General features: G+C 37.1%; 1 protein-coding gene across 2 annotated transcripts in view; it reads right to left on the minus strand.

The window, feature by feature from the left end:
- Nucleotides 1-13,862, minus strand: part of ZNF462 (zinc finger protein 462) — a 110,268-nt gene that overhangs the window by 17,115 nt on the left and 79,291 nt on the right. For both annotated transcript variants that reach the window (XM_077475174.1, XM_077475176.1), the window contains exons 4-8: nucleotides 10,182-10,355; nucleotides 6,322-6,599; nucleotides 5,007-5,125; nucleotides 4,729-4,905; nucleotides 2,810-3,077 (exon numbers count right to left, since the gene is read on the minus strand). In XM_077475174.1, the coding sequence (XP_077331300.1) occupies nucleotides 2,810-3,077; nucleotides 4,729-4,905; nucleotides 5,007-5,125; nucleotides 6,322-6,599; nucleotides 10,182-10,355 (1,016 nt within the window). The remainder of the gene's footprint in view (nucleotides 1-2,809; nucleotides 3,078-4,728; nucleotides 4,906-5,006; nucleotides 5,126-6,321; nucleotides 6,600-10,181; nucleotides 10,356-13,862) is intronic.

The following is a 13,862-nucleotide window of genomic DNA, read 5'->3' on the forward strand; positions in this document are numbered from 1 at the left end:
ATTATGGGGATGGGACTGGTACATAGGAACAAAGCAGCACCTTCTAGGTGTAGCAGTTAGAGCATTTAATAGTTTAAAACCATAATGGAAACACTCACAAACGAGTGATAACAAACAGCATGGGTATCAATATCATCCATATATATATATATATGAAACCCTCTTAAAAGATGGCCCCCAACTAGAGTTGCCACCTCATCCCTTTAAATCCGGACACCTTTGAATTACACAGGTTCTGCGGCTAATTAAATGCAGATAAGGAGAGAGTTTAATTACCACCATAATCAGCCACAGAACCTGTGTAATTAATATGTGTTCGGGTCTAAAGGGATGAGGTGGCAACCGTACCCCCAGCAGAGCCTGAGGAAGGAGCATGCATGCTCCGAATGCGCGCACCCCCCCACTGACCCTGTACCTGAAGTGACGACACCTCGCCGTGGTTCCTGTGTAACGCTGATCCCTGTCCCAGCTTTCTGGGAGAGCTGGGCTCCACCAGTGTAACTGGACACAAGACAGCCATACGGATGTTCCAGCCAGCAACACCAGGCAGTCCCCGGGACAGCACGATGATATTGATACCCATTATCGCTCGTTTGTGTTTTCCATTATGGTTTTAACTGCTACACTTAGAAGCCGCTGCTCTGTCCCTGTTTTTATGTTCAGACCTTGCACCACATAAGTAAAGGTGTTTTTGTCACTTGCCTTTTATCTGAGAATGATGGGCTCCGCAGCTATCCACATGTATTTACCTGCGGTTAGGGACAGATGTCCATACCAAAGGAAATTGCTTTAAATGTGGATACATGCAAAAACTGTCTGACAACTGTGGCTCCTCTCAGCTGTCTGTCAATACTTTGTACAGGCTGGGCGATTACAGCTGTAGGCCACAACTTTTCAGCCCAGCAAGAGTAACATAGTGAGGAAGATTTATTAAAACTGGTGCACTCAGAATCTGTTGCAACGGTGCATGGTAGCCAATCAGCTTCTAACTTCTGCATGTTCAATTAAGCTTTGACAATAAAACCTGGAGGTGGATTGCTTTCTGTGTAGAGCTGAATCAGATTTTGCACTCTCCAATTTTAGAAAATCTCCCCCAGCGCCTCTTGACACTAGACATGTGCAGACTAGAATATTTCGTTTCGTTTTTTCGTTTTCGTCCGTAAATTTTATTTATTTAGTTACTCCCGAAATTCGTTTTTATTTATTTCGTTTTTCGTGCAAAAATTGCATTCGTCCGAAAATCCACATGAATTACAGTCGAATCTGTCTTGGAAGGCTTATGGTATCTGTCGAATGGATAAAGAAGATTCGATGGAGCTGCTAAACTATATAGCCTATAGGCGGAGCATTCGATTGCCGAAATGTACGATTGCAGTGTCGTATAGTTGCGACGATCCCGTCGAATATTATTATAAACGTGCAACGATCCCGTCGAATATTATTATAAACGTGCAACGATCCCGTCGAATATTATTATAAACGTGCAACGATCCCGTCGAATATTATCATTATTTTTTTTTAATTTACTTCCCCCACCCAATTCCAGTATCGTTTCTCTCTGTCGATTCTGTTCTCTCTATGTCGAATATTTACTCTCTGTCGAAGCTTTTCTATATAATAGGACTAATAGAGGTAAACGAAACTTAGGCACATTCGACCACAGGTTCAATAGACATATGGAGTCACGTCGAATCTCCTATTCTATATCAAACGGTCACTTCGAATCTCCTATTCTATATCGAACTGTTGTAACAACGAAAACGAAAAAAAGCATTTATTTATGTCGGATCTTTCGTTTTTCGGAATCTGCACTTTCGTTATCGTTTGTCAAAACGAAAACGAAAATACCTGAAATTCGGACGAAAATGCATTCGGACGAAAACGAATGCACATGTCTACTTGACACTGCCTATGCCTGCTCATCTCCATTAAAGAGGCTTAAATTGCTCAGTTTTTGATAGTGAGACACCGTTAAAATACCATCTGACACCAATACAACAATTAGGGCAACAGCCTAAAATAGTTGCTTTTGTAACTATTACAGGTGCAAGAGTATTTCAACATTCACAAATCCTGACCCTGAAATGTATTATATCACATCTTGCAAAATATATTTACACATGCAAGAGAGGAAGTTGATTAACCTACATCTGTTTTGGTAAGAAAACACAGGAGGAAACCTATGCAAACCAAGAAAGACTTACAAACTCCATGCACATTTTATTTCTCATCATCGGAGCATGCACATGTATGTATTGATTTATAAAATTTAACCCAGACAAGCTTACAGAGTCTTACTCTTAAGCTGGACATACACCAGTAGAATTTAATAAGAAAACTGTTGTTTTTGGAATGTTCGTTTGATCTTCTAATGGTTGTTGGCATTGAATCAGTAGTGATAAGAAAATTTTCTCAAATATATACATTTGTAACTGTTAATGTGGTTTTTGTTTGGGAAGAATTGTACATATTGTAATAAAAGTGGTTTAATACATTTGGAATCCCATTCAAACAGCAGATCTGGATGCAATTTCAAGGTCTTTTGATTGAAATTAGTTGATTCAATAATGGCAGGAAACAAAATGTTCTGATGCACAATTTTTGAATGAATGTTTACATGAAAAGCTAACTCAATTACTTTGAGCTGGGATTGAGATTTTCTCCCAACACCCACTGAACTTTGGTAAAAGGCATCAGCTAAAAACATGTGCCCCATACACCCACCTCTCTTCTCACAGTTACCCTTCATGCATAGTTATTTTCACAATTCTGATGGAATGTTTAGTTAAACCCTGTGGGTTGTTCTTACTTATAGCATGTATAATAGTTGCAGTCTTTGCACTTAAACAGCTTCTTTCCTCCATGTTTGTCCCTGTAGTGACGGCGAATGCTTTGGATATACCCAGAGGAAAAGTCACAAAATTCACACTTGAGGATAAATTCTTCTTTATGTTCTAGTGCTATTGTAACCACAGGTAGAGGTCCAGGACTATTATTGCTGTTATTTCTGGCTAAAGCAGCTGACTGATAATGATTGAGCTGCTGCTGGACATCTGGTGGCTCAGAATATGTAGCTTCTATAAAAGAAAACATATAGTCACACTTACAGGTTGACAATCCAACCTGCTGTAGTCAATATTTCAGTTTATGATAAATACAAAGAAAGACATAGGATCTAGCTGAAGAAGTTCAAGTTATGTAAACCTGTTACTATGTAAACATGTTAATAAGCAGTGTGTATAAATTTAAAGCTGGACTGAGATAACCTTCAAGATAAGCAAATATTGTCTAAATACCAATTGAATCCCACAATACAACCTGCACGGTACAAAGGAATTTAAGTAGGAAGTGGAACAGAAACATTTAGCATCAGTAAAATGTTTCATTTACTTAAAGTGGCTGTAAAGACAGAAGGTTTTTTATCGTAATGCATTCTAAGCATTAAGATAAAAACCCCAATACTTACCTGAGCCCTATCTCTATCCAGCGATGTGCACAAGTGCCTAGGTCGTCTGGGACTCTCCCTCCTGATTGGCTGAGACACAGCAGCGGCGCCATTGGCTCCCGCTGGTGTCAAAATCGGTTAGCCAATCAGGAGGGGGGGGCACACAGCAGCCCTGTATCTGAATGGACACACAGATGTGCAGCTCGGCTTGGGTGCCCCCATAGCAAGCTGCTTGCTGTGGGGGCACTGGCCATGAACACCAAAGAGGGACCCGAGAAGAGGAGGATCTGGGCTGCTCTGTTCTGCAAAACCACTACACAGCGCAGTTAAGTATGTTTGTTAGTTTTAAAGCAAAAAAAAAAAAAAAAGACAAGACTTTAGTATAACTTTAAAACGTAACAAACTGTTGAAGATTTCTGTGTGTAACAGGGTGAATAGTGCTGCCTGACCAGCAGCGCCATTCACTCTGTTACACACATAGTTCATTGTATTGGAGCTTTAATTAAAGCACCTCAGGGGAGGCAGCAGCCTTTTTGAACCTAAGCGTGGAATATAACAACCCAAATATGTTGCAGATTCCTACCTTTGTTATTCTGAAGAAATCAGTGTGTGTTTGTCTGTGTCCATGTGGGAAAGTTAGCCTAATGGGAGTGGTTTCATAATTATCAATCAGCCTCAGCACTTGCAGGGCACTAATGAGGAAAGCTGCAGGGTATGCATCCCTTTAAACGTGATTTCCTAATGGAAGTATCTCACCAAAAATTTAATTTTTGTTGCAACGGTCTGAAATCTTAGTGCAGAATTCTGGGAAAATCAGTGAGCCAATCACACAAGCAGAAAATTATGTTTCTGGGGGGCATCCTGTACACATTCTGTGTACAGAACACCTCCAGGTAGCCATGTTGCATTGCATTTTACAGAAAATTACAGTGCTGCAGGTTCAAAAGGATAGGTCATTTTTAAAAACATTCAATTACAATATGACTTGTGTAACAATTGTAGAACGCTATATTATTTCTTCATTTACTATTTTTTTCCCCCACGAAAGTGGGGCTACACTTTAATTGAGATTACCTTGGCTATCTGTCCATCTAGAATATAAAAAATGAGGGTATGTGCAGGAGAAGTAAAACAAGACATAGTATAGAAAACACTTGCTTTCATGTGTTGATACATAAGGGAGTATCTAGATATACAGAAATTCATTAAAAGGAAAAAATAGTTTAACATGTTTTAGTATCAACAAGAAACATGATATTTATTCTATAGAATGGTCTTCTTACCGTCCGCACCTTCCTTCCCAATCCGTGTACTTTGTTTGGCACGTGGGCTACTTGGAACCATAGTTCGAAGCTTTGGTAGTGTAAGAGTTTTTCCATGGACCTTTATACAGTGATCTTTTAACTGACTGATTGTCATTTTTGATATTGAACAAAATGAGCACTTGTAGGCATGTTCACCTGAAAATGTTATACAAGAAAATTAGTGGCAAAGTTGAAGTAAATCTAATTTTACAACAAAACTATCTGAACACCACACCTATTTCATTCCAAAATCTCACCTCCATGTGCCTTTGCAATATGTGTTTTCAGACGGCTATTTGAAGAAGTTTTGAATGGGCAATGTTTACATTTAAATGGCTTGTAATGTCCATGGTGTTCCTGGAGGTGTCGATCCAAACTGGGAGAAAACAAAGGGACATTTTAAAATAAAATAAACTTTTTATTTGTTATTGATTAATTGTATGAATCCTGAGGCATCTCACTTGCTTCTGACAAAAGAGGTCCAACCTAAGCAATGCTTTAAATAATTAAACTTTTGGAGGGGGGGGGGGGAGAGGGAGAGGGAGAGAGAGAGAGTGCAAATTGCTTCCTTTTTTTGTTGCTGATTAGCACTGTGTTTACATTTACATGCACTACTGTATAAGATCTACGGCTGGATGTGTAATGAATTTTCTTTTATTTATTTGACTGAATAAGATGTATCTATGTATGCATTGACTTTGTTAATTTATGCACTGGGCATTTGATAATCTTTTAGTTCGATCTGATAATTTATAGAAATGGGAAGCCTTTAGCTCCCTATTTCTGTGGGCGCCTTCGTGAAATTTGAAGGATTGTGTGTCATGTGTGTCAATTTAAGATAACGTAGAACGTATCATGTTCTGTCTACAGATATCTGCATAGTTTGCTTCAAGTTCTGTTTTCTTTTAATTTTAGTTTAGTTTGTTGTTGCTCAACAATTAGCACATTGGTTTGGACAAATATTCTAGAGATATATGTTTGCACTGTGACAAAGGGCATCTAGCTTGAAGGATCACCTTACACAGTAATAACTTTCATGTTCATGTTGTCCTATCTCCAAATACATGATTGCCTCCAGAAAGATTCTTGCTATCTGCATATGTTACTGAACATTTCTCCAAGGGTCAAGGAGAGGACAACCAAATATTTCCAAGAGACACACATATGCATTTAAGTGAGTGAATTAATTACAGAGGTGTCTGGTTTAAATGCTCTCCTAATATCAAGATATCTCAGTGGTTGGCATTTCATGATGCATTGGTCCTTCCTGCATTGATTGTTTTAATTTTTTTAATTTAATATAACTTTAATATCATTTTAATATAATGTTCCTTTAAATGCAATTGTCTCTCAATCTGAATGTATATAAACAACAAAAACACACATGAAAGGAAAATATAACTATAAAATTGGCTTACATTTTACATGCCATTTTGGTTGCTTTTTCTGAAATTTAAAAACATTTTGCTCAAGACAATGCCAGAGATGAGCATATTATTATGTGCATAAATAAACATAACATCCACCCATAAATCAAACACAATAGGTTTTATTCGTTCTTAGAATGCTTACTTGTGCCTGAAGGCAGAAACAAAGGAGCAGAACTGGCAGCTGTATTTGTCTTCTCGAGTAAACATGGCTAGTGCCAAGTGACTCCTCTCATGGGAACGCAAGCCTTGCATTGACATTAGAACGCGGTCACACTGTTTACAGGGGTAGCCACCAATCCTACATCTCTTTGGTAATTTTACTTCTTTTTTTACTTCTATGGAAGCTTCTTCTGCCACTGGTTTTGATTCTTCGGGCTCTTTTTCAACTTCTGTGTTACTCACCTCCACCTCGGCATCATCCTTACATAGAAGTAAGCAAAAAATATAAGGTTTATTTAAGGAACTTCTAATTTTAAGAATCAATATTTCCCTAAAATCAGGTGCATAATACATGGGATGAAATACATAACTATATATTTGTAAAACGGAATGCTTGTTTGTAGCCATCTGCTCTGCCACCATAGGACTAAAGTATTATTTACATCTTCCAAGCACATCAAGAAGTGTCATCAACTGATATCCAAACCCCCCAAAAAATGTAATATATTGCAGCTTACCAGTCCTCAGATATATTGGCTACATTAGTTTTCTTTTTTTAGCCTGTCAATAACACTTACCCTTCTAGGAAGACAATGCTCACTCACTGCATTGTAATCATAGATAAGTGGCATTTCCAACCTAGCCTCATGACCTGAACTACAACACCTCCCACTTCCCTCATCTCCATAATAGAGGGTGTGTTTTTTTTGTAGTCCCCAGAAGAGAACTGGGAAGGCTGATGTCATTGTTTGAAATTTTATTGCAGTGCACAGGAAGCTAGAAACATTTTCGGCAAGTACATAATCACTTCCTGTGAGCTGAACCAAAAGAAACAAACAAGGTTACCTTTTTTCTACATACTACTAAACCCCCCACCTACTATGAAATTAATACGAAGAGAGGAAGATATGTTTGAAGTCCAGCTTGGGTAACAATAATGGAGAGTGAGTAAGCGTAGAACAGCAAGTGTGTTATCAAGTAAAAATTAAGAGGAAAAAGCCTAAATAAGAAAACAAACGTAGCCACCTTATCCAAAGACTGGCAAGCTGCAATATATTACATATTTGATTCAAAGGTTCCAGAAGGGTGGGGATATCTCTCTTTCTGCTTGATCATAGTTAAAACGGCCAGAGAAGCACAGGCCTCACTTTTCATTACTCTTATGCCACGTACACACGATCAGAATTCCGCCAGCAAAAGTCCAATGTGAGCTTTTGGTCATAAATCTCAACCGTGTGTATGCTCCATCAGACTTTTGCTGGCAGAATTTTCTCCAGCATAAGATTGAGAGCAGGCTTTCTATTTTTCCGATGAAAAAAATTCTGATCAGAAATTCCGATCGTCTGTAGCAATTCCGATGAGCAAAATTCCTACACATGCTCAGAAACAATTTGATGCATTGAACCTCATTTTCTCGGCTTGTCGTAGTGTTGTACGTCACAGCGTTCTTGAAGGTCGAAAGTTCAGAGAACTTTTGTGTGACCATGTGAATGCAAGCCAAGCTTGAGTGGAATTCTGTCGGAAAAACCATCCAAGATTTTTCCAAAGGAAATTCCGCTCCTGTGTACGGAGCATTAGGAGTGTGCACAGGCCTTAAATAACAAGCTAAAAGGGCCTGGGAGTAGGCTTCCTTTACTATACAGGTACACACAAAAAAATTATATATTTGGACCGTACTAATCTTTAAATGGGATGGCTATTTTTTCTTTCCTTTTTTTCACCTAGTCATCTGGCAAATAATACACTTCTGGACTTAGGGTGGCTCCAATCTATAGAGAAACAATGGAGAGTCACCTTAGGACAACAGCACTGTCAACCTGTAGAAAGGGTAGTGTTAGATGCACTAGAAAATTTAGATGGAGTTAAACAACAAAGCTAACACTTTTGAAACAATCACAGCAAGTTTTTTTTTCTTTCTGGGATAAAGGTTTTACATAAATAAAAGCTGGGAACTTCAAGCATCCCTGTCAGTGTTAAATGTTTTGTCTCAACCCTCTAGTTGACAATGTTTACTGGTCAGGTTGGCCTGTTAAAGGAAATTGAAATAGATAACAGACTTTCTGGCTGGCTCATCAGGTAAAAATGAAAGAAAAAAGCCTAAAACCTAATGCAGATGCCACATCTAAGAGTTGGTAAGCTGCAATATATTCACTTTTAGCTTTTAGGTTGATTTACCGCTTTAACTTTACATATATTTTATGTTCATTATAGGTGGACTTAGCTTTTAAAATGAGCATCTGAACACTTCACATTTACAAATGTTTACAGTAAAAGCAACATTGACTGTCATATAATTTTTAAGCTCACACCTATGGATAACAAAGCCTGCATGTCAAATGGATATGTTTATATGTTTAATTAAACCTAGAAAGACGGGTTTTTTTTATTTTTTTATGCAAAGTTGGATATCATTTGAAGATGAAACAATTTACTTAAAAACAGGCAATACAATAATATAGGAGTTGGTAAAAATAATAACTGCTATTTTGTGACAGTTAAAGGCCATGAAACAGCTGTTTCAGAACTGGTTGGCCTGCACAGTTCCTTTGTTTATGTGCTAAAGCTCCCTATCTTGTCACATACACCGACCCCTAGTTGCCAGCTTGGATGTAGGGAGGCAAGCTCTATGTCCACCTTGCAATGAATAATGTGCATGACAACACAGATAACTACCCCATTAATTTAGCTGCAGATGAGGGGTGGCATGAATTACAAAATGCATAGCTTGACCATATAAATAGAGCACTGGAAACTGTACAGGCTGGATGGTTCCAAAATAGTCTGAAAGTTAAAACATTAAAATTTTCAAGTTGCTCTAAGTCCATTAATTATTCCATGGACTTCATTTTGACTATTAGTAATATTTGAAAACGGATATGGAAAGTACTTTAGAACTTTAGAAGATAATTTGAAGGAAAAAGAGAATAAACTACCTTTAAGTGTTTTTCACTTAAAGCAAAAAATAAATAAATACTAATCTAATGCCTTTAAACTGGCTGGTTAATCGTAGTCTATCCTTGCTACCACATCAGCACCCAAAGGAAGTTTGTAATAGTGTAACACCTTAGGTTGCTGAACTCTATTTATCAAAGTCCTTGTTACAATGAAAGCCAAGTTATTAGATATGTATTATTGCTCTGTCATGATCATCTTTTGGTGGACCATCTTTTGGTTTACATGGAAAAAAAAATCACTATAAAAGCAACTGCCACAAAAATAATGTTATTCCTCTTAAAGGAAATATATTTGGCACATCAAAATACATTTAATGAAAACATTTACCAAAACTTTATTTGATGGAGGCAGTGACATCATACACAGATTATCCTCCACGGATCCACGTTTCTCTACAGACAGCTGGAGAAGGACCGATAACTGAACTATAACTGCAAAATACTTAGACTGGAAGGACCAGGAACGTTCAAAGGAGTGATATTACCAAGTGAGGCTTCCTTTAACAACCAAAATGACCACTGAATTAACTTTAACTTTTAAGTCTGATATTTACTGCTTAGTATAGTTTATTAAACAAACCACCACCAGTGCATGTATTGCATATCTCTATTCATAAAAGAACAGGTAGAAATGACAAAATAGTTGACTAGATAAATGCACCTACTTTCCTATTCCGTATTTGCAATATATGTACAATTTTGGGTGGACCGAGGACCAGTTTGAGGAGCTCAATATAAGCTATAGTCAGAAAACATACTGATAAGGATTCAACTGTACAGATGCTGGCACTGTAGAATGTCAAAGCAGTATGTTGTTCTCACAAATGTCTATGCTATAAAGAAAGTTGCTCCAGTATGTTCTGTCATTATGCCAGGAGTCAGTTTGTACCTTTAATTCAGGTGGAAGTGAGTGAGCATTTCCATACTGGATGTGTTTGCGGAGATGGTTACAGATGGCTCGAAGAGTGGGATGGACTTCCACGCAGAATTTACATTTGTAGCCCACAACTACCTTTTCCTTTAATCCCTTTTTCACTGTCTCTTGACCACTTCCTGCCTGTAACTATAGCCAGAAAAATGCACAATTATCACAGCCAAATAAAAAGGAACATTGTTCACAAGTAGTAACTCAGGTCTACTCAGGTAGTAGATCATCTAGAGAAATGACCACTTTAGACTAGACTAACATTATTTATAGACATAATATTACTCTAAAATTCACAATGTACTGTAGGAAAAGAATGCATTTTATGAAATAATTCAACAAACAAAAAGCATCTTCAAGTTCTCTTACAAATTGGTCAAATACAAATGTAATATTTTAAAATTTACAACTAAGCTCTGTAAGAAATACTCAAACATAATATAAATATATTATGCCAGAAAATTACATGACACTGTGATAGTTAAAATGCCCTTTTAACTAACTATTTTTTAACTATTTATAAACTATTTCCTAAAATTCTGCCTTCAGGACCAATTTGAATCTAGTGCTATCAGTTAACAATCAGTACATTAAAAGATAAGAAAAAAGTGTTTTTTATACTTTAGGAGGTTCTAACGGAAACATAAAAAAAGAGCTTAATTGAGGTCTCTGTTCTTTATTTTCAATTGAAGGGCAATGTTTACTGGATGGCAACCAGACTTTTTACAGACCAATTCTTCAATATGGTATCCCTGTCATTTATACGCTTTGCTTTCTTTTTGCCATAAGTCCAACTCGAAAAACATTTTAGTCTAAAACTGGATTTCCGTTACTTAAGTGACAAAATGTTAACTGCGCTTGCAAAACCCAAAACTTTTCTAAAATCACTGCTTAAAGAATGATGATAGATTAAGGTTAATCAAACCCTATACTTATCTGCTATGCATTCTGTGAGAGAAATAGAATATTAAAAAGGGCTCCAAACAAGGCAGCACAATGACTCAGTCACACAATGGGATGCATCAAGCTCTACGAATAACCACAAGGATGTAGATCATAGTTGGACACAAAATCTAGATGCTTTATCATTTTGTTTTGATATGAAGAGGTGTGTGAAAAAAATGTTGGATGAAAAGGTGATTTGCAACTTATCTCCCGATATGTGATCAGAAATTGAATACTTCTAATTTAAATATAATTTCAATAGAAAAGTAAACTATAGTGTCATGTTATCACACCAAAATAATCAATTATATGTAATGCTATGTAACACCTGGAAATTCTGTGAGGGACATTTATGAATACATATGCTTATAACTAGTGTTAATACTTAGTAAACTAAATGATGACCATTCAAATTAATAGACAAAATATAACAACTTTTACACATTATTCCTATGGAATGCTGCTCTATTTTCTACTCTCAAATTTTTCTTTTAGATATATCAAATTAGACATAAGTTATACAATTTAGGACCCATTTATAAAATGTGTGGTTTCCTTTATTTAATACATACCCTACTATAGTCAGTTCATTGCACTGCCATAGTGCAGTGCTTTTTTTAATTTTTTAACAACTGTACATGCTGCAGTCTGAAGGCACAACAGTTAACTTTCAGGTCCAAATTGATGAATGGTAGCTTAAATCATGAATTATGTATTTATTCATATATTTTTTTGAACATGAAAAAACAAGCCCTGCAAATTAAACAACGTGCATTAAAAATGTACATTAGTACTCTCTAATGTGTGATCAAAATATGTAATCAATGCTAGTATACCACTTCTACCATTTTCAACTGCATTTTTATTAGTACATCAAGGGTTCAGTACCATTTCAGAACACTGCAGGTTCTCTTTATCAAGGCCCTTTTGCAGACTGAACATGCAAGTTCAAAAACATTGCAACTTACCCATAAACTTGCATTTAAAGCAACTATAATTAAAATGGAACTCCAGGCACCACCTATCGTAGCCTCCCTGGCGGTTTTCCCGAGTCTGGCTCAGGGTGAGATTTAATTACCATAAGCGGTATTCCCGAGCCAGACTTGGGACTGCTGGATCCATGTATGGGTTTACTTACCTTGTCCCCTGGATCCAGCGATGTCTCCCCGCTGTGATCAGCGAGCCATGTATGGGTTTACTTACCTTGTCCCCTGGATCCAGCGATGTCTCCCCGCTGTGATCAGCGAGCCACCGCATCTCGCTCGATCTGTGACAGCGCAAAGCTCAATTCCCTGTGAGCGTTGCGACGCATGGGGACGGAGTTCGGCGCCAAATTCAAAAAGTTAAAAACACAGTATAGATACAGTATACTGTAATCTTACAGATTACAGTACTGTATCAAATAATTACACATCCCCTTTGTCCCTAGTGGTTTGTCCAGTGCCCTGCATGCAGTTTTATATTATAAATACTGTTCTTTATGCCAGGAAACTGGACAGTGTCCATAGCAACCAAAAAATGTCAGTTTACATCAAAAGAGGTTATAGACCAGCTAGAAAACAGCGAAAATAAATTAGAATCACTCGCAGAATTGAGCGATAGTAATTTGTGGGGAAATTCGTCATCAAACACTAAAAGTAATGACAGCGATAATTCTGCAACTCATATTTCAGTGTTTTTGATTTGATTACATTATTTAATATTTTTTTTTACTATTATATTATTATTGTTAGAATTATTTATAGTTATTTATTTTATTATATATATATATATATATATATATATATATATATATATATATATATTATAATTTATGATTTCATATTTCAAATTTTATCATACCCAGGATGTCTATTAGACTCTTGTTTGGACGGATTTAAGTGAATTATTTCTAAGAATTACAGGCCTACAATATAAAATGCCAAATTTCCATGCAAAATAATGGTACCGCTTTCAGCACCTAAAATCTGAAATAATCATACCGCCAGGGAGGTTAAAAATGCACTCCCACCCCTAACATCTATTATGACTAACCTGTGTATGAAAGATCTGTATACTTACCTGTTTTCAGCTTGCTCTAGTCACATAATCTTGCTCTCATGTGTCAGCCACCATGGCTTCAGGGTGGTGGAGGGAGCATTACCAACATATGGGCCATAGTAAGTCCATTAGGTGATGTCACTGCTCTATGGTTTACTAGACATTGTTGGAGCCCTCTCAACTCTCCCCTGCAGCCATGTTGGCTGACACAGTGGAGATCATGTAAATGGCCCGCAGCAAACTAAAAAGAGTTATGTATACAGACCTTTCTTACGCCAGTTGGTCAGAAAACGTGTTAGGAGTAAGCATTTTTGAGATTAGTCGGGTGGTGCCTGGAATTTCACTTTATTATTTATGGTAATAATTCCAATAACAGATCTTTGCAAAGAAGTAAAATACCTATCTCTCCCAGTGTCCACTTAGCTAAAACAGCTCTAATCCAGAGAAACTGTCAACTCCCCTGCTGTGCTCAGTGGTCTCTCACTCACCACTGAGCACAGCAGTGGACACAGAATATTGACACTCCCAGAAGTGTAGATTTCTGCAGATACTTCAGCAGACATTTTCCCTGGATTAGAGAAACATTTAGTAATGTTGACAGTGGAAGAAGTATACCTTTTTTATTTTCGGGAACATTGCTATTGATGTCATATTTAAAGT

This window comes from Lithobates pipiens, unplaced genomic scaffold (assembly GCF_037356315.1).
Source record: "Lithobates pipiens isolate NorthernLeopardFrog02 unplaced genomic scaffold, aLitPip1_a1.2 Scaffold_13, whole genome shotgun sequence".
In the NCBI taxonomy this organism is placed as follows: Eukaryota; Metazoa; Chordata; class Amphibia; order Anura; family Ranidae; genus Lithobates; species Lithobates pipiens.